The 20,254-nt window shown below is 47.1% G+C and overlaps 2 protein-coding genes across 2 annotated transcripts in view; one reads left to right on the forward strand and one right to left on the reverse strand.

Moving 5' to 3' along the window:
- Positions 1-309: 309 nt before the first annotated feature.
- Positions 310-20,254, reverse strand: part of LOC148036971 (bifunctional TH2 protein, mitochondrial-like) — a 49,467-nt gene continuing 29,522 nt past the window's right edge. Inside the window, exons 3-6 of the mRNA XM_087675925.1 lie at positions 10,697-10,987; positions 10,000-10,414; positions 1,690-1,959; positions 310-1,325 (exon numbers count right to left, since the gene is read on the reverse strand). Of these exons, the coding sequence (XP_087532051.1) occupies positions 907-1,325; positions 1,690-1,959; positions 10,000-10,414; positions 10,697-10,987 (1,395 nt within the window). The 3' untranslated portion in view covers positions 310-906. The remainder of the gene's footprint in view (positions 1,326-1,689; positions 1,960-9,999; positions 10,415-10,696; positions 10,988-20,254) is intronic.
- On the forward strand, positions 16,139-19,327 carry LOC148036972 (uncharacterized). The gene is made up of 3 exons (XM_087677013.1): positions 16,139-16,384; positions 18,635-19,016; positions 19,056-19,327. The coding sequence occupies exons 1-3, from the start codon at positions 16,139-16,141 to the stop codon at positions 19,325-19,327; spliced, it is 900 nt and encodes a 299-aa protein (XP_087533139.1).

The raw sequence follows: 20,254 nt of genomic DNA on the forward strand, positions 1-20,254 counted from the left end.
GAATATATTGATCCTTACTTTGGTTCTAATCTAAATATTTTATGGTAGGTTAAGACGGACCAAGAGAAAATCAAAAGAGCACATCTCAAGTGGGCTGAAGAGAGGGAAAGGAATGCAAGGATTGTTGCTTTGGAAAAAGCATCAACACAAGACACTAAAGGTATCATGCAAAGCTTCAACAATTGGCTAAGATAGTATGCAACTTTTGTTGCAATATCTGATAGAATTGGTATGCACATCATTTATCCATTGTTTTTTCAAAAATGCAAAGGCAATGTATTTATATCATTGTGAAAGTGTCCACAGCTTCCAAAAGGAATTATAATGGACTGTCATAAAGTTACGATGCTTTTGGAAGCATTTTAGCTAGAGACTTAAAGGAGCTGCTTTTGGGGGTTTTCTGAATGGCCATAGCCCCTAAGGAAAGTACATGCAAACGCAACATGATTTTGAGGTCTTCAAAGGATCCATCGCGCCTAAAACCTGACCCAAGCGAAAGTGAAGAGCTCAACTTTAGGAGCTTAAGATCCTAACCATGCAGAGGTTTTTGCCAAAAAGTCTTGCGAGGGAATCGATCTTTCAAATACACGGCTCTAAAAGGCCATAATGTGTTAGACACTTTTTCACGACATATGCACACACACCCTCATGACAGGCATGCAAGACGCGCAAGGCATCTATGTACAACACGCAAATGTTTCCATATCTATGTATCATGGTTTGTGGTTTATTTCACATTGCATGCATCAACCTTGCGTGCTAAGCATGTATTGACTGTGTCTTTGTGCAGATCGACTCTGGGTTGTATTAATTATTTGCCTACTCTTGCCCTGTTTCTCTACATAGTTGGGAAGAACCAACCGGATCCCAACTTTGCCATATAGAACTTACTAGTGAGGGTGCTACTCAAGGCATGCCAAGGAGACAAGCATGGATTTCATGCCAATCTTCAACAGTATAAAGAACACCAGCTGACTTCCGACTGCTGTTTTGCCTTGCTGAGAGAGACATCTGTTTGTCCAGAATTCCCTGGAAAAGTGGTACTAAGGCCACACCAAAGGCTTGTGCAACCTTTTTGAGAGTCGTACTTGATCCAACAACGATACCCAAGTCCGCATCCAATAAACACAGTAGATCAGTGACGCTGTCCCCAATGTAGACAGATAAAACAGGCCTTTTCCGAGTCTCTTCAAGATCCTTTCGTAATTTCTCAAACACCCTCTCTTTGTCTAGAGGAGTTTCAACCCTACGATCTATGTTCCCTGAGGTGCACCAACCATCTTCCATGAGCTCATTACTGTGAACCGTAACTGATGTGATGCTTTCTGTAGAGAACACGCCAGATTTCAGAAATTAGAGCTAATGATCTAAGAAACATGTTTGTGCACTTAGTTTACTAGAAACCTGTGCTGAAAGTTCTTCAGAGGACCAGAAAAACGAAAAAGGGGAAAATAACAAAAAAGACAGGCTGAGGTATCTCTGTATCTCAACTGAAGACAATAGTTGTTCGGATTTCGAAAGCTATTTATAGCCAAGTTGACCAGGTAAACTTGTTGGACTAACAAGAACTTCAAGCAGCTACAGTATAACTCAAGCTACCATCCCCTCAGAATGTTCAAATGGAAAATTGAGTGTTCTTTTGTTTGAATATCAATAGATTTCTATAAAGATGAGGTAAAGAAAGTGCACCTCTGGACAAGGCAGCTTCAATGAATGTTCTACTCCAGCATACTGATATAATGTGTGCTGTCAACTCACAATTCAATACAATTCTTCTGAACAAATCAGCACACCCTTCTTGTAGCACCATTTCAGCACCAGCTTTTCTCACTTCACCAAGATCTAAACCTTCAAATACACCTGCTTCCACAACTGCAGAATTTGACTGGGTCTCGAATTGTGAGAGTTTCTCCAAAAATGTATTCAGTCCTTCATGATCATATGACCTGAAAGCGTTCACTGTTCAGACTAAATGTCAGATGGAGACAATTAAAATTTCATAAACTTTGCCACCACAACGGGAAAAGGGGAAAAAATTAAAGGAGAACTCCCCCATAAAAGATAAGCTACCACAGCTAGTAATCTTGCTCACAATGCTTTTGGCTACCAAATTGTATAATGAATACACAGTCACAATTGAGAAAGGAATGGAAAGCTTGTAAACAATATTTGCCATTCTTCTTAACTAGACCACCACCTGAAGCCAGACAGATTGAAGCCTCCAGTTATGGGCCTCAATGTTCATTATGACAGTCATAAAGTGGGTGCTTAATAACTTGGCTGAATCAGAACTTGGACAGTCAATTTGAGACAAGCTGTGTTGCTCACATGCCATGGTCCCACCAGCTCCCTGCCCCTTTTGTGCTGGCCTTCCCTCCCTCTGCCTGCTTGCTGCGACCCTCCCCCTCTTCCTGCCAGCCATGCCCTCCCTTTGTGCCAGCCTTCTCCCTCTCTTCATGCCCCTTCCTCCACTCGTGATTGGTACTAATCAGCTGCTATCATCTGTCCCCTGCCATCCTGCTCTCAGCCACCTTGCCCTTCACCGTCATGGACAAAACCCATGAGGATCCTCTCATGGAATGTATGAGGCTTCAAAGGACAACTGTTCAGGTAGGGCCAGAGCTTCCTGAGACAAGACCAGCATAGAGCATTAGTGGGAGGATTGATAGACTTTCTCATGTTACAAGAGCACCTCAGCAGAGGGGGTATCTTGATGCTGTGGGAAGTTTCTGCCAAGGTGGAGCTATACTTGTTGGTCAGCAGCTGTGGGTCCCATAGAGATACAGGTAGGAGTTTGCAAATGTCGGGGAGGAGTGGACTCGGGTAGTATACGACTGGGGCATCTTGATTCTAGGGAGAGCCATGTAGTTCTTTGCAAGAGTGGAGGATGCACTTATTGGTCTATTGGTTATCTATGCACAAATGGCCGAACAGATAGGAGACAATTCTGGACTACCCTCAATAACGGCTCAGTTAGTTCCTACCACTATGCACAACCCTTCCTCGATAATGAATATCGTGTCATGCATCCCGGCCTCATACAGAAGGTGACGGCCCTAGCTGACTGCCTGCCAACAGAAAACTCCCCATGAGATACATCCAATTCTAGGTGCTATACAGCAAAGGACACGGCATACTCCTCTCCACACGAGCTGCACCTCCTCACATGACCAAAGGCAGAGCTTTGGGGTTTCTAGAGACTGCTGTGTGCAGCACTTACAACCTCCCTCTTGCATCTGGGCAAGCCAACTTCCCACCGCCAAGCCTCCATGTGCCACCAGCCATAAGAAATACGATACCCTCCTTGGCGTCCAACTATCCCATAGGCGACACCAGAAGGTCTGTCGGAAAGGCTCTCCGCGATGCTGTGCTCCGCCCAGTGCCTGCTACATGATGGCGCCCAATCCATATCCTCCTGCATCAGTACATGTCTCCCAATCCTGGCAGTGTACTCTAGAAACCTCGATGGCTTCTTGGCGACTGCAGTGGCCGTCCATATCCACTCTCCTAGATCTCACTCCAACTCATCAAGTGGTCTGCCCTCCTAGATCCAAAGGCGTCACTCCCTGAACTCCTTCCAAAAAACATAGGGGTCCAGTCGCCATGTCTTCCCCTGAAGGCCCACCACCTGAATCCTCCTCCACGAAAGGGCAGCTATCCCCTCATCCTACTACCCTCTGTCAAGGGCCAAACGCCCCCCCTCCTGAACGGTGAAGAAAGTCCCCTGCGGGGCACCGCCCACTCTACCTGCCACCTGTAGGGGTATGCCTATCGGTGAGAACCTAGCGGCCCATACCTCCCCAGGCTCTATCGGCTCTCATATCGGGGGAGTAAGCCACTCCAGAGATATTGCTGCGTCTACCTCCCTTCTTCTCGACTCCACTCCTCTCTAGCAACCTGATACTCGCTGCAGCACCTCCTTGTCCACCATCCTATACACCTCCCACCATGTCCTAATGGTACGAGCCGGGCTGGCTTCCCAACCAGCCCACTGGATGTGGGGGCACTTGCCAATCTATGCCCCTTCGCAATCTTTGACTTGGGGGTTCCAAATCATTGGCTGACGGTCTATCTCCTCCTAGCATCTTGGGGGGGCTCTGGATTAGGGCCTTACGAAGGCCCTGCCACACATAGAGTAAGATGCGTAGGAAAGGTGATCTGGGCTGACGTGAAGATCCATCTCAAGGACAGCCTCCACTCACCGCTACAATCCTAAAGACCCTCCTGCAATAAGACCTTCCAGGTCTGCCCGCCTGGTGTGAGGCCTCGGACAACTAGCTTGCCCAAGAGAGCCATACTCTGATACTCTGGGTCAATGATCCCAAGCCCTCCCTCTTACCGATGCCGTATGATAGTTACCCACACCACCTTGGCCCTAGAATCCCTGGAACCATCTGACCCTGACCAAAGAAAGTTCCGCACTAGACGGCAAAGCTGCACTACGCAGGATGAGAAGCACCAACACGAGGCGATGTACCAGGCCGTCGTTAGGAGGACCTAGTTAGCCACCAGGGCTCGGATGGCTAGTGAAAGGCGAGCCGTGCTCCAATAGGTCAGCTTCCTCCGAATAGAATCAAGGATAGGAAGAAACTGTTGGGCACAACGATGTCGAGTCCCACCTGGAACCCTAGGTACCGAACAGTCTACCCTTTGCTCACCCATCTAAATCCAAGGTGGACGCCCCACTTCGTGCTAGAGTCCGGGTCTGTGAGGAAACCAACCGATTTTTGCTAGTTGATTTTCGCTCCCGCTGCAGAACAGAACACCTCAAGAGCGAGCCTCACTCTCTCCAGCATCAACTCATCGTCCTCTATGTAGAGTGTTGTATCATCTCCACACTCTGAGTCTAACAACTCAGTCTCCTCTCTCACTGGAAGTCGGAGGCCACATAATCCACTCACATGTGACCTGAGGAAGTGAGACATTGCCTCTGCAAAGAGTAGGAACAGGTACGGGGCCAGGGGGCAGGGGGCAGGGGGCAGCCCTGCTGGACCAATCTCTCCAGCCGAAACTCCTCTCCTCGCCTATCACTTGTGAGAACCCTGCTAGTGGCCAATCTGTAAAGTGCAGAGACCCCGCGAATCCAAGCCTGGGGAAAACCCAACCTCACCATGGTGCCCTCTAGGAAATCCCAATCCAACCTGTCATAAGCTTTCTCAAAATCTAAGAGAAGTACGGCCAGTCTCTGCCCACTATGCTAAGCCCACTCTGTCACCTCAAAGAAGGTGAATACATTGTCTAGGATGCTCCTATTCTGGACAAAGCCTGTCTGTGTGTCATGGATGATGTCTGGAAGCACGGGGCGTAGTCTCCTGCCAATCATCTTTACCACTGCATAAGGTAATCGGTCTCCACTGGGACAACTCCAACCGGTCTTCCCCTTGAGGGAGAAGACTAATAAGGCTTGCCGAAAGATTCCCTTGCATCTGTCCTGAAGTGAAAATCTCCTGGAAGGCCATCAGTAGAGGGTTCTTCACCACTTCCCAGTAGGTAGTGAAGAAGGCTTTAGAGAGGCCATCCTCTCCCGAGCATTTCTGCCCATCCTGTGTATGGAAAGCCTCCTCTAGTTCCTTCTCTGTGAAGGGGGCTAGGAGGGATCTTCCCATCTCATATGTGACGAGGGACAGGATGTAATCCCAAACCTACTATCTACATCGCTCTCCTCTAGCTGAGGGTGTCTCTTGCTAGAAAAGACGTCTGTAGTAGTCGGTGGCAATCTCCATCACCTCGTCAAGGCTAGAACGAGTCCTCCCATACTAATCTCGAAGGCTGCGTATCTGCTCTCCTGAGGTGCGAGGTTGGTGCACCTAGAAAAACTCCATACACATTGTGTCCCCCTTCCACGCCCAAAAAGTTGGTAAGGTGCGAAAAGAGAACTCCGAGAGCTTGTCCTCTAGGCCAGCCAGGGATGCTCACGCGCGCACCTCCTGTGCGTGGAGGGTGGGATCCCTTGGTGCCTCCTATAATAATCTCTGTGTGGCTGCAAGGTCCCACCAGAGTGCTCTCTCCTCCTCCCAACACTGCAGCCTGGCTTGTCTGGCTGCCTCTAGACAGATACTGCTCAACTCGGCTAGGACCTCTGCAACCTCCTCTTCAATCCGATCTCTCCTACCCCACTCCCTAGTCCAAATATACTCAATCTGTCTCGTCACCTCCTCCCTCCTGTAGATCAAGTTAGGGATCCGATAGGATCATATTTCTAGGGTGGATGTTGGGGGGTCAAGTGTCAGGAGAACCAGGCATTGATCGGACAACGTGATGCCCGCCAACTGCCCAATCTGGCCTCCACAAGAACCTTCCCATTCTCCCACATAAAACCTGTCCAACCGCTCTAGCAGGACTCCACCTAGCCACCTGTATCCCCAAGAGAAGTCCAACGACTTCTCCCTCCTGTAGAAGGCAGGGTCTCTCCAGGCATCGCGTGCTCCTACTGCCAGTAGAAAGATCTCCCATGCCTCCTGCTCCTCCCTAGCCATGCCCTGGCAGTTTCTGCTTCTGCCCTGCTGGTCCTACAAAGCCTCCAGGTTGTTGAAGTCTCCTCCAAAAATCCAAGAGTCCACCTCTAGGAGTCCATCCGCGATCTCCACCCAGAACCTGTTGCGTGCCCTAACCTCCGTAGGGGCATAGACATTGAGGACTCCAAGGCCCGAGTCCCCAATATCCAATCTAATCCATAGAATCCTCCCTACCACTATCGTCCCGTGGTCACGAACACAGGTGGTGAGACTCGGGCCAATAGAGGTGCATACGTCTCCACTCATGCCGTGGGCCCCTATGGCATGCTCCTAGTAAGTATGCGAGCTGCCCGGGAGTACCTTCCCTACATGCTGGGCCTGGGCGGGGGCGAGCTTGTGCTTCTGTAGAAGTAAGATGTCGATCTGTCCGGCAAGGGCAGGTTGCAGCTCCTGCCGAACAATCAACTTCCTGGAACCACGTGCCCCACTGTAGTGGAGACTATTCACATTCCAAGATACAAGGTGTAAGCTCATGGGGAAACGTATGACTGATCGAACAGGCGTGGAGTCTGCTGATGAGGAGGAAAAACTACAGGGCATGCAAGTATGCTTTACCGCAGGTTTGGACGCGAACTCCAGTCTCCCATGGTGGCCCTCGGCCGAACCATAGGGGTGATAGATGCTCCAGGTGGTACTATCAATACATCTATCAGCCATATTGAGAGTCGTGACTCTATACACTGGTAGAAGCAGGCCGCCTGTGCCAGGGGCCACTCGATCACATCCCTCGGAGCTTTCCACTGTGGGGGGGCTCGAAAGATTAATGCTCAAGTATGGGACCTCGGCACCAGCCCACTAGTTGATGTCCATCATGCAACCAGGCCATTGCTGTGCAAACAGTGCTAATCCTTCTTCTCCCATCCACTGGGAGGTGTGGTCTGCCACCTGACTCTTCAACTCCTCCTCTATCTGTGTTGATGTCCAATCCCCTGAGTGAGAGGACTGAAGAAAAAAGACATAGTTTAGTCCATCCGATGGTGCTAGTAGATGGACCTTGCCCCTCCTTGACTTATGAACCACAAAGATCCCCACCTCTAAAGGTAGTGGGAACTCTCCAAGCTCCACAACTCTCAAGTAGGACCAAGGGCCACTGCAGAAGAACTCTTGTGACAACAGCTGTGCCTGTCTCGGGAAAGTGTGACAGGTGGCAAGGGCAGATGAGCTGGTGGCTGTGTGGGAGGGGGAAGACTACTGGTGCAAGAAGGATGTAGGTGTGTGTGGCTCATCACCTCCTATGGGAGGAGGGCTAGGTTTGGGGGGGATTACCTAAACCGGGTGCGGATTAGTAGGGGGGGTGCTCGGTAGGGGAGGTGGTGGGATGGACAGAGGTATGGGGCTGGTGGCCCTGGAAGAAGGGGGGCTGTGTACCAGGGGGGGGAGCGCGCCTGTGGGATCTCAGGTGAGATAGTCTGTGGCGCAGGTAGTGGATGTGGGGGACTACGGTCCTACGGGGTGGGGCAAGCAGAGGGGGGCTGTGAAGTGCCCTGAGGGGGCGTCGCTCGCCCTCCTACTCCCTGTTGCGTCGAGGCTGGGTCTGAGGAGTTGGCTGCGCCCCCCTACCGTCTCCCTCTCTGTTGTCTCTGGACCTGTGTGAAGCCCTCAACATCCACCTACGGGCCTGTAGGTGGAGCCGCCTTGGCTCCGAAACGTATACAAACTGCTGCCTAATGCCCAAAGTCGTGGCAATGCAAGCACTACCCTGGTTGCCCAATCACAATGACCTGCTGCCTAAAGGAGTGACCTCCTGCCTCAATCTCCAAGAACTTTGGTATACTCTTTGTGTCTTTCACGGCCACTCGTACCTTTGGGACTCCTACAGCTATCACTGCATCCACGAAGGAGGCAGGAAGAACTGTGCCGAAGAGCCGTCCAAAGTCTTCCACTAACTGGCAGTACTCTACCGCCAGTCCACGGAAAAGTAAGGTGACTGGATGTCTGAGAAATTTGTTATGGAGCGCAAATGTCTCCACTGTGAAGCCGCTATACTAGGAAACCATGTAAATGACCCCCTTCGTGGAGGCATAGGGTGCGCTCTCCACTAGCTCATGAGCTGCATCCACAGAGGTGAGTCGAACCATGAAGATACCTTGGCCCATGAGGACTGCCTCCACGATCTCCATTGTGCCAATGCGCAGCGTGGAGTGGAGCTAGTCCCGCAGCTAGGCCCTCGATGGGGAGTGTCCAATGACCTGACCAAAGATTGCTGTTTCTTTAAACTCCAGCTCTGTGGCACGGACGGCTAAGAGCTGTTCCTCAGAGAGGATGATGCGCAAGGTGTTTGACTGAGGGGCACTCACGGAATGCGCCGACGTCTGACCGGAGGTTTCCATTGCACGTCCCTGCTGAGAACCTACCTATCACGCTGCAGTGCTACCTACTGCTTTTTTTTTAAATATAAATATTAACTAGGCGGAGGCGACAAGCAGGGGAGGAGGGGCGACAGGCACAAGCGGGGATGATGTCCATGGGGCGAGAGGAAGCACTGGCGGGGGATGATGTCTAGGGGGGGGGGGAGGGATCAGGGGGCGGGGGCGGGGGCGGGGGCGGGGGCGAAAGCCACATGCGAGGGGGGCAGGCGGAATGATGGCCAGGGGGTGGGGCAACGGGCAGGGCAAGCGACAGGCGGGGCGGGGGCGGAGGCCATAGGCAAGGGGGAGGCGGGATGATGGCCAGGGGGTGGGGCGACGGGCAGGGCGGGGTGCAAGGCGGGGCGGGTGACGGGCCGACAGGGCGGAGTGGGCAACGGGCAGGGCAGGGCGACGGGCCACAGGCGGGGAAGGGGGCACCAGCGAAGGCGACGGGCAGGGCGAGCACAAGCGTGAGGGAGTAGTCGGGAGGTGGGGGTAGCAAGCGACACGACGGCAAGAGTTTTTTTGCAAATGAAAGAATCTACAAGAAGAATCTTTGTGTGGCATCTAAAGAGAATGTACGAGAGCTGGAGGGATTCTAGAACATTCAATCTTGCTGATTCTAATGATGTACATAAGACTATAATCCAATCATGCTTGTGATGTGCATAGCCTATAAAAGGCACATACAACTACAACAAAGATAATGTTGTTGCTTCAAAATATATTGCTTCTCTTTTGTTCTGTTGTATCTTAATCATCCTATTACCGTGCCCTAAGTATGTCTTGATGAACTGCTTAGTACATTTTCTTCCACCATAGCATTTATGCTTTTCCATGCATTATACGTTTAATTTATGTCAATTGCTCAATCAAATTCACAAAGTAACCTCAACTTGTTTAGGAGAGTGTTGAATGTTTATACAATCACCAGAGTTGGCAAATTGTAAATCACATCTGTAATGATCACTAAAGGTCCATTTTTCAGTACATAATATAGGCAGACAAAAGTAGGCAAGTAGAAATTATATTGTAATGATCAATAAAGGTCCATTCTCTTGTTCATAATATAAGCAGAAAAAAAGTAGCACATCCCCAAATTGATATAATGAAGTACAAGAGAAGCAGGCGATAACCTTGGTCAGTTGGGAAAGTTGAAGATAACAGACTCATGTATTTATCATTGTAAGACTTCTCAAGTTTGTCCCAAAGTCTCCTCAAGTCTGCAGACAACATCCAGGGTTTACTGGGTATTTCTCTGCCTTCCTCCAGCTTAGCAGCTGCTTTGATAGATACTTCAGCTAGAGCAGGACAGGAATCAGCTACACTGCAAGTTGAATCGAAGTCAGACACCAAGAGGTAACTATAGTCAGAGTCAACCTGCCTTCTGAAAAAAGGAACAAGTTCAAGCTGACAATCAGGTTGAGCTGAGAAGAACTCCAATTCAAGATTCATAGCCTCATTGTAAACACTCTTCAACTGTCTGACATCATCTTCCCCTAGACAATCTGCTAAACAGTTAAGAAGTTGTTCAATATGGAAAGTCGAAGCCTGCATAGCAAACAAGAAAACTTATTGTTTTTAACATACTTGCTCCTGTAATTTGGTAACGACCCCATATTTATGATAGGGCAGCGTTGATTGCAGATCACTTTTCTACTCAAAGAGGATGCACATTTTGTCAATGGTAATACATTGAAAGAAACAGACATCAGTTTCCTACAAACACCATTTTGACATGTGCACAGCAACACTTTTTACACACATCCAAAAGAGAGAAATGTTTTAAACAAGACCCAACCATAAACCTCAGTAAAGGAATGAATGGTTTACCTGGAAAGCTTCTGAAGAATACGTGTCAACCCAGTCATGATAAGGTAGTCCGCTTTTTTTTTCACCTAGTGATTTTGAAATCTCATTTCCCAGAAATGCATAAAGCCTCATGCATGGTGTCATGGCTCCAATGGTCAAGGCAGCAAGTCGTCTTTTATTGAGTAGTGTTCCAGCTGCATCTGTAGATATTTTCAAATGTCCTTTACCAGTTGCCGTTGCCAAGAGAAACTCTGTATATCTCAATGTGGAAAGGTTTGGCTTGCATTCCTCAGTAATATCTACACCCCAAGCCTACATAACATAGCATTTAGGATCCTGTGCTACAGAATCTCAACAGCATAGAAGCCAAAAAAGAGGTAGCTTGCTATTCTTCTTTAAAACCATCAAACTTGTTGACATATAAAGCAACTTTCAACTGTCAGGAAACCCACTAGAAAGATAGGGAGACTGTTTTTCAATTGAGAAGACTCCACAGGATGCAGAAGCTAAAAATACTAAAGATACAAAAAACTATCTGTATCATGTAGAAGCTAAAAATACTATAGATACAAAAAACTATCTGTATCATGTAGCTGATTCAGATTGGAACTACAATACAAAAGTTGTAAGTGATCCTTAAGGGACAAAATGAATCTACATCGACCAAAGACAAACAAATCTACATCAGGTTTTGGAAACAGGCAGTAATTTCCAAGAGGTAAGACCAAAAGTCCAAAACTACAGGAAAAGAACATGGACACATGTCGCCACCATGGACTCCTGGACTCTAGGGCAGCCCCATAGGATAAATAACTTCCTAAGAGCTCTCCTCCAAACCTCCTGGACTCTGGGGCAATCCCATAGGCAATGTCTCTATCTTCTCTGGCTAACCACATCATGACATGCCACTGGGTCCCTGCCATGGGCTTCACCTGCTTCTTTTGCACCAAGATATTATAGCACTGCTTCTGCTATATAGCAAAGTTGTGTGCACCCTCAAGCTTCTTAATGTGCAAAAGATTGCGGCTATCACTAGTGCTAGCCATGATTCACAGCCCAAAAGTGACTCAAAAGTCAACAAATGTAAGTCCAACTGTCACACAAATGACCTAGGTACAAAATAAGTACCAACTAGCAATGAAAAACCAAGTAATTGCAGAAATTTCAGATCTACAAATCAATTTTCAGAGTGACAAAATATGTTCTACAGCACACCACAGGTAATTACAGCTCCAAAATTTAGCTGCAATTTCTGCTCCAAATGCATCCACGGGCACAAATTTGACTCACACAGTTAAATGCCCCAAATTTTCTCTGCTCAAATTGCATCAAACAACTCCCAAGTAGATTCCACAATCCAATTTTGCCAAAATTTCACAAATTTTGTAAAAGCGCCAAATCTACCCAGGGTCCAATGTCTCAAATTTTCAAGAAATTGTGCTCGTCATTGTGCAATTTCCACAAATACATGAAAAGCCCCAATTTCTGAGACCTGAATGTGTGCAAATTTCCCAAATTTTACTCAACTAAGTAAAACCTTCAAGCATACGTCAAAAACCCCAAATTCCAGGAGTAAATGCATGCAGAATCACTCAGATTTGGCAATGTGCGTATCCGCACTCACGACAACCCGCAAAATTTGCCAAAGGATAAACCTTTTGAAAAACAATGTGATTTTTGTCAAGAGAAAGAAAAAGTGGAATATCGGGATGCTGTGTGGCCTACCCCTGGCCTAGGAACTACCGCCGAAGTGTCACCTAACTACTGTTGTGACCTACGCCTGACTACGATGGACCTGTGTTGTCATGCGACTTGCACCCTGTGTGACCTCCAACCTACACCTAAGACCTGTGCTTGGTCTGCGTGTCCTGTGTGATCTGCAAACTGATCAGAACTGAAGGAAACTTGCTGCTCTCTTGGGTGGGACGAGCTGACACAGCTCGAGCAAACTCCGAGAAGCGCGCTCGCAATAACTGACACTCTGAGACAGTTTGAAGTGTCGAATGCGCAGTTCAGAAGCAATGGTCAACAATGGCGATGGCAAAGAGAGAGAAAATAGTGAGCAATAGTAAAGAGTAGAGAGTGAGAAATGTAAAATGTGCGGATACAATAGAGTTGTACCTTTTTTAGGTTTTTGAGATAGATATATATAAAGTACAAGTACTAAAGGTGCGTTCACACCCGTGCACATATAAAAGGCATGGTGGCCTTTTATTCCCAACACTACCCACCTCCTCCTCCTCCCCTCCACCACCTCCTCCTTACCCACACTATTCTCCTTACCCCACCTATCTAACACCTCATGGTTCTTCCTCCTCATCAGCCAAGCACGCTTTCATTGACAAGACTCATTTTAACGAATCTAAATACACTAACTGGACAAATCTGATGAGACAAGTCCTTGACTCCCAGAACCTATGGGATATTGTGCAAGAGTTGAAACCCCAACCCGATCTTGCACTTGTTCCAGAATCCAGAAGAGGTTGTCTGCTCATGGAAGGCTATGAATGCATTTGCTATTGTCAAGATGATGCTGGGTTTAGTGCCCAAGTTTCATTCTCAGCTTCAACATTTTAACTTAGCATCAGAACGTTGGGCACACTTGCCTAACCACTATGTGGCTCAAGATAGGACTTGTTACATAAGTCTTAACCACGAGCTCCAAAACCTTAAAATCATTCATTGGGATGACTTGAAAGTCAAGTTGGCTGAGTATTGGTGACTTCTCGCTAAGTTCTCTACAACAAAGGCTTCCAAGTCCTCTGATGATTGCGTCAAATTTTTCCTTAACAAGTTGACGCAAAAATACTTTCATTTCGTGTAGCAAATGATCTTACAGCCTACTATGCCCACATTCTTTGACTTCGAGTATCAGCTATTGTGTTACACTTGGCTATTCAATCAATTTTATAGTATGACCTCCTCAAATAGGGCTCTCGTTGCTTCTTCTCAAAAGGGGCCGCAAGGGAAGGGCAAGAAAAACCAAAAGTCCAATCCAAATCAAATCCAAATCCAAGCTAGTGAGACCCAAGGGAACTTTGAGTCCTCTCTCAAAATGTACCGAAGAAAAATAGGTATTGTCAACATTTTGTCAAAAAGCTAGCCATTTTGACAACGAGTGTCAATCAAAGGCAATATGCATAGCACCAAAACCTAAGACTTAGAATCCTACCTCTTGGCCAAGCAACCCCCAGCAAGGAGGCAGGGTGGTGGCGACCCCCAACACAGGCAATGGCAAAGCCAAACCCACATTGCCACCAATCAACCATCATAGTCAATATCATTTTTAACGCCAAGAGCATGTCTATCTCCTTGAGACAGAGGGCCACATCATCTCCATAGAGACATTTGAGGATGTAAGTCTCGTCCATATCTACGAGTTGCCTCCCCATGAGGTTACTACAAAGACCTACTCATCACAGCCGAATACTTCAACTACTTGGATTATGGACAATGAAGCTACTCATCATATGACCCCCTATCAAGGACATTTTCATCTCCTGAGACCTTGCCATGGAGATAGTTTGTGTTGGAAACGACTCCTCGGTCAAGATTCAAGCTCATGGTCATGCCCGTTTTGCCAGTAACTAGGGCTCAAATCTCACTACATTGGATAATGTAAACTATATCCCCCAACTTTAGGGTGACTTGCTATCTATTCAACAACTTTACTGGTGGGACAAGCACTTTTCTATACACTCACCACAAATGACTCTCAGATTAGTTTAGAGATTGCTCCCTATGAAGCACAACCTATTGGTCTATGCCACATGACCCACTTCCAAGATTTAGCCACCACATGGAAGCCCACAAACAATGAGCATCTTTGGCCTCTATGCACAGGTATTCAGTCCACTCTATTAGTTTCTACATTTTCCTTTTTTATTCACAAAAGAAAGATCTTCCTCTCTCTCTCTCTCTCTCTCTCTCTCTCTCTCTCTCTCTCTCAATCTATTATTCAGCATTAGTTTTGCGTGCGTGCAAGAGGTCCTCTCTCTCTCTCTCTCTCTCTCTCTCTCTGTGACAAATGATGCTTGACGCCTGACAGAGGACGCCTCTTTGACGCCTGATGGAGGATGCCTCTCTGACGCCTGATGGAGGATGCCTCTCTGACGAATGATGCTTGACGCCTGACGGAGGGCGCCTCTCTGACGCCTGACGACGGACTCTCTCTGACGCCTCACTCTCTCTCTCTCTCTGATGAATGATACTTGACGCCTGACAGAGGATGCCTCTCTAACGCCTCTCTCTCTCTGACGAATGATGCTTGACGCCTGACAAATGATGCCTGACGGAGGACGCCTCTGACGCTTAATGGATGACGCTTGACGCTTGTGCTGACTACTGACAGACGCGTCATGAGGACCTGACGAGACGTACCTGGCGTGACGTCAGACCTATCGTGGTGTCAATCCTGTAGGGAGGGACCTATTGTGATGCGAGACTTGTCGTGAGGTAGTATCCCTCTAATGTGAGGCAAACCTGTCGTGAGGCAGACACCTCTCTAGCATGAGGCAGACTTGTCATGAGCAAGAATGTAGCTGGCGTGAGGCAAACCTGTGGTTAGCACTATAGTGTTGCAGAGATGTACTGAATGCATTGACGCAGGCGTATTGTATGCAGTAATGTACTGACACAGCAAGGTACTCACACTAACCCAGATGCCAATGTACTGAGATTGCAGACATAATCAAATCGATATGACACGAATGTACTCAGAATGACATGAATGCAGACTTGGGTGAATGTATTGATGCACTGGTTTGTGGAGTAGGCAATGATGCACATTGACTTTGATTTTGATCATGTCTTGGAGTATGCAGTAATGCACTGACTGGGGCTGCAATTTGTATTTCTACAGTGATTGTAAACAGTGTGAAGGCATTTGGGCTCATAAAAGATTATTGGGCTTAAAAAAATTTAATTAGGGGTCAGGGAAACCCTGGAAATTTGCACGAATCACAAAAATTGCTCTGATTTGACTGTACAAAGTACAAGCTGAGTGGCTTTGCACACAGTGTGTGAGAGATGGATAATGTAGACAAATGCAAACATCAAACCGTGAAAAATGAATATCTGGGAGACGAATCTGATCAAGAAGAATGACTTACAAGCACAAATGCTGTCCAAAATGCACACATTGAAAACTGAAATGCTGAAAGTTGTAGATGCCTCTGAAATCTCAGAACTGGGAGAAGAATTGAATACATTTAAGAAAAAAGAAATGAACGTGCAATAAGAATTACCAAAAGAGAAAGAGGCTTTGAAGGCATGTGAAAGGGAGGTTCACTCATGGGCAGAAGTGTCAAAGACAACACAGAAGCGGATAGAAGAAGCCAGCCCATGGATTGAGGTAGTAAAAAAGAATAAGGGAGCATCAATGAACAAGACTGAAGTAATGAATGCTACCTTGGAAGAAGAGGCTAGGAGACGGGGTAAGGTTTTACATGTACGAGTAGTAGGATGGGATGCCCACAGGAAGATGCTAAGACACTTGCTGACAAAATTGGGGCTTCAGACGTACCTATCATTAGTGCTTGGAGAGTGGGGAAAGAGGACTCTAAGTCCAAGGCTCTAATTCTTCGCTTTGGAGACAGAGAAAAAAAAGGCCTTCCTCTCCAAGAGGAGAGCCTCAAGGGTGAGAAGATTTATTTGGATGAGGACCTTACCCCAGCACAAATAGCGCATCGCACAAAACACATGGCCAAGGTATTGGAGGCTCGCAAAGAGGGAAAGTGGGCTGTTTATAGGGATGGACGAGTCATCATCACTGACAAAAGGACTTCATGACGGTACGAGGCCTATGAGACACTTCGGATGTCAATATGGAATTGTAATGGAGCCCTATGCTTGGATGCTGGTTACTTTGAAGATAACTTCCAAAACATAGATATAGCAATGTACACAGAAACACACCAATGTAAAGGTAGCCGACTACCAGACATGCGGGGATACAAGTGGAAAAGTGCATTTCGTCCAACAGCTAGAAAACCAAGAAGCACTAGGGGTTCTGGAGGTGTGGCCATACTATACCGGGAAGACCTCAAACGGATAGTGCAAGTAATGAAAAGAGATGATGATGCAAGATATTTATGGATTAGGATACATGCAGGAAGACCATGGGATATATTCATCGCAATATGCTACTTTCTTCCTGCAAATTCTACCTATGCCACACGAGATGGATCTCCCTTTAATGTTCTTTATGAGGATATCATGAGATATGCTAGCATTGGGGACATATTATTAGTAAGAGATTTCAATGCACGCACTAGAGATAGAAAGAGTGACTTTTATATGCATGATAATGCCATGTTCAAAGAGATCGAAATAGATGAAATAGGCCTACGCAGGAGAGCCCAAGATAAGGAAGTGAGTACCTAGGGGATACACATATTGACTTTAGGAAGTGCACATGGACTAGCCATCTTTAATGGTCTGCCACAATGGCCAAGATCTGACAATTTGACATGTTGGAATTACAAAGGAGGGGCAAGCATTTTGGACTACTTGATAGGCTCACCAGCATTGATACCAGACATCCAAAACTTTAAGTTATCTAAGAGACCAATTGGCATAGCAACAGATCATGCTATTTTGACACTCATGCTCTCTTGTGTACATATGAAACATGAAACACCATGCCTCCCTAAACATCCCAAATACTACTTTACAGAAGACACCTCACACATCTACAGTGGTTCTCTACAGACCAGTTTACATACATTGGACTTGAGTAGATCGTTGGAAGAATGTACAAGGGATATAGTAGAGGCCATACATGGATCAGCCATGTATGCATTCCCACACACCTTGCCCCGATGTAGACCCACACGATCTACTGTTCCACAAAATAGCTGGTATGATGATGAGTGTAGAGTCACCCGAGCTTGCTTACAGAGAGAAGTGGAGCTAGACACTCAAACACATCGCCAAGCAAAGGTGTTCTTCAAATGCCTTGTGCGGAAGAAGAAACGAGACTACTTAGAGAAAGCACAAGCAAAGATATATCAGCTATTTTGGGGGTGGGATAGCAAGAGCGCATGGAAGATGTTTCATGAAAGACAGCCCCCCATACAGATTACATCACCAAATGCTTGGCTTGACTATGGGAGACAGCTGTATGACCTGCCAGGACAACCACATATGCAACCCCCACAAGCTTGTAGGCCAACACAGTGGTCATTCTTTACATGGAAAATGGTTAGGGATGCAATTTATAGATTGCAAAATGGGAGGGCACGGGATGAAGATGGACTAGTAGCAGAACATTTCTCACATACTTGTGACATATTAGCACATATGTTCATTAGAGCAGTATGTGAAGGTTTCCCTATGAGTTGGTCAAACAATACTATAATTCCGCTATTTAAAAGTGGTGATCCCTTGATTCCTAGCAACTACAGGACTATCATGATCGGTCCTACTTTGGCCAAGATATATGGATCTATATTGAAGCATGAACTCAGTGAGTGGGCTGAAATGCAAGGCAAGAGAGCACAAGGATAGGCAGGTTTCTAATGAGGATATACCACACTAGATCATATTCTCACACTTACAGCCATTATTGAGGAGGGTCGAGCCCGAGACAAGAAGATCTATTGTTGCTTTGTAGACTTTCGCAAAGCTTTTGATACAGTGCCTCATACACACATCATGCAGAGATTGCACGACATTGGAGTACTGGAGGGTATACTATGTGGTGTCTATGCATTATATGAGGCAGTGACAGGTCATGTACGAGCACCTGGGGGGCTATCAGAGAGGATTGACACTACCATAGGAGTGAAACAAGGATGTCCACTTTCACCCACATTGTTTGGTCTATACATAGATGAAGTGTTTGATTACATAGACCAAGGAGGAGGAGATGGAGCCAGCCTAGCAAGGGTGCTGATACCGATATTATTGTATGCAGATGATATTGTTCTCATTTCAGATTCACTGGAGGGACTGCAGTGCCATCTAGATGCTTTGCACATCTTCTGTAGAGATAAAGACCTCATAGTGAACCTTGGGAAGACCAAAACCATCGTTTTCAATACTTCAGCAGCATGGGTGACTAGATCTATGTACCAGTTCACATTTGGGGGAGACATACTAGAGCATGTGAGGGAATATGTCTATTTGGGAGTCACCTTCTCTGGCCCACGTTTTTCATTGAGAGGGGCATCAAAGGCACGTCTAGCATGTGGATACACAGCACTAGGGGCACTCGAGAGTCAATGTGCTCACATACAGTTCCAAGAGCCCCGCACCAAACTCTGGTTATTTGACACCCTAGTCACACCTACATTACTATATGGAGCAGAGGTATGGGGTTGCAGCTTGTACCATAGGCGTCTTAGCCGACTCACTGATCAAATTGGAGTAGAGGGAGATTATTATGATGGTTGGGATAGCATGGAAAGGCCATTGATCATGATGATAGCACGCATGATTAGGAGTAAGCCCTCCACCCCACATCCCATTGTCAGAGCAGAGCTAGGGGCAACACCTATAGTTACGGAGGCACTCTTCACGGCGGTGACCTTTTGGCACAGACTATGGGAACTTCCACGCCATAGATACTCTAGATTGGCACTAACCTCATCTAGACAACTAGCAACAGGAGGCAAGAAGAACTGTTGGTTTTCACAAATGGCTATTTGAATGAGCCTACATGGTTTGGATATTGACCGTCTTCCACCTTTGGATTATAGCCTTGACTACCCTACACTTTCTCTCAGCCGATCAGAGTTGAACCACGTGATCAAAGCTGCTATCTTGAGGATTGAGACAGCAAGGACATGGATCCATCCACCACTCCCTCTAGAATCGAGGATGGAGTTCTACAAGAGTCATTTCTTGTGTCTCTCTGATGATGGTTTCACTATTCGGCCAGCATATATGGACACCCATATCTCCCATAGCGTACGGGTTGCTATCGGACAGATTCGCACCTCCTCACATAGGCTTCAGATGGAGACACGCAGATGGACAAATACCCTAGCAAAGGATAGGACTTGCCAGCTTTCTGGTCAAGAGCCTGAGACGGAGGAGCACTACATATGCAGATGCATAGTATACTATGACATACGAGGACGGTACCACTGCCTCTTCCGTGATGGATTTGGACCCCTTCGTCGCGTCATGGAGTAGAAGGACAGAGATGCCTAGGTCTTTTCCTCCTGGAGCTCGAGAGGTGCCAAACTGCACTACTACGAGACAGGAGGCTAGCTCACCCAGAGGGACACACACAAAGAGCAATGACAGACTTCTACAGAGCCGACCCTACTGACACTACCAGCCTAGTAAAGACATAGCCACCACGCCAGACACCTTACAGGCCACACCGTGGAGTCACATTGGATAGAGCCATTTCCCTTCGTCGAGCACGACGACCCCGTCTACCAGGATCACGTCCGAGGAGGCCACACCACAGTTGGATTAGAGCCATTATCACGAGACACTGCAGACTCACCACCAGGCATATCAGTGAAGCAGCTAGGGACCGCATCATAGCTGAGATCATGTGTAGATCTTCAGATCAGCTACAGCCCATAGTCTCCACTACACTTTTGTACATGATTCTATCAG

The sequence above is a fragment of the Lygodium microphyllum genome, chromosome 4 (genome assembly GCF_053477565.2).
Source record: "Lygodium microphyllum isolate KBCC chromosome 4, Lygodium_microphyllum_v1.1.10, whole genome shotgun sequence".
NCBI classification, from domain to species: domain Eukaryota; kingdom Viridiplantae; phylum Streptophyta; class Polypodiopsida; order Schizaeales; family Lygodiaceae; genus Lygodium; species Lygodium microphyllum.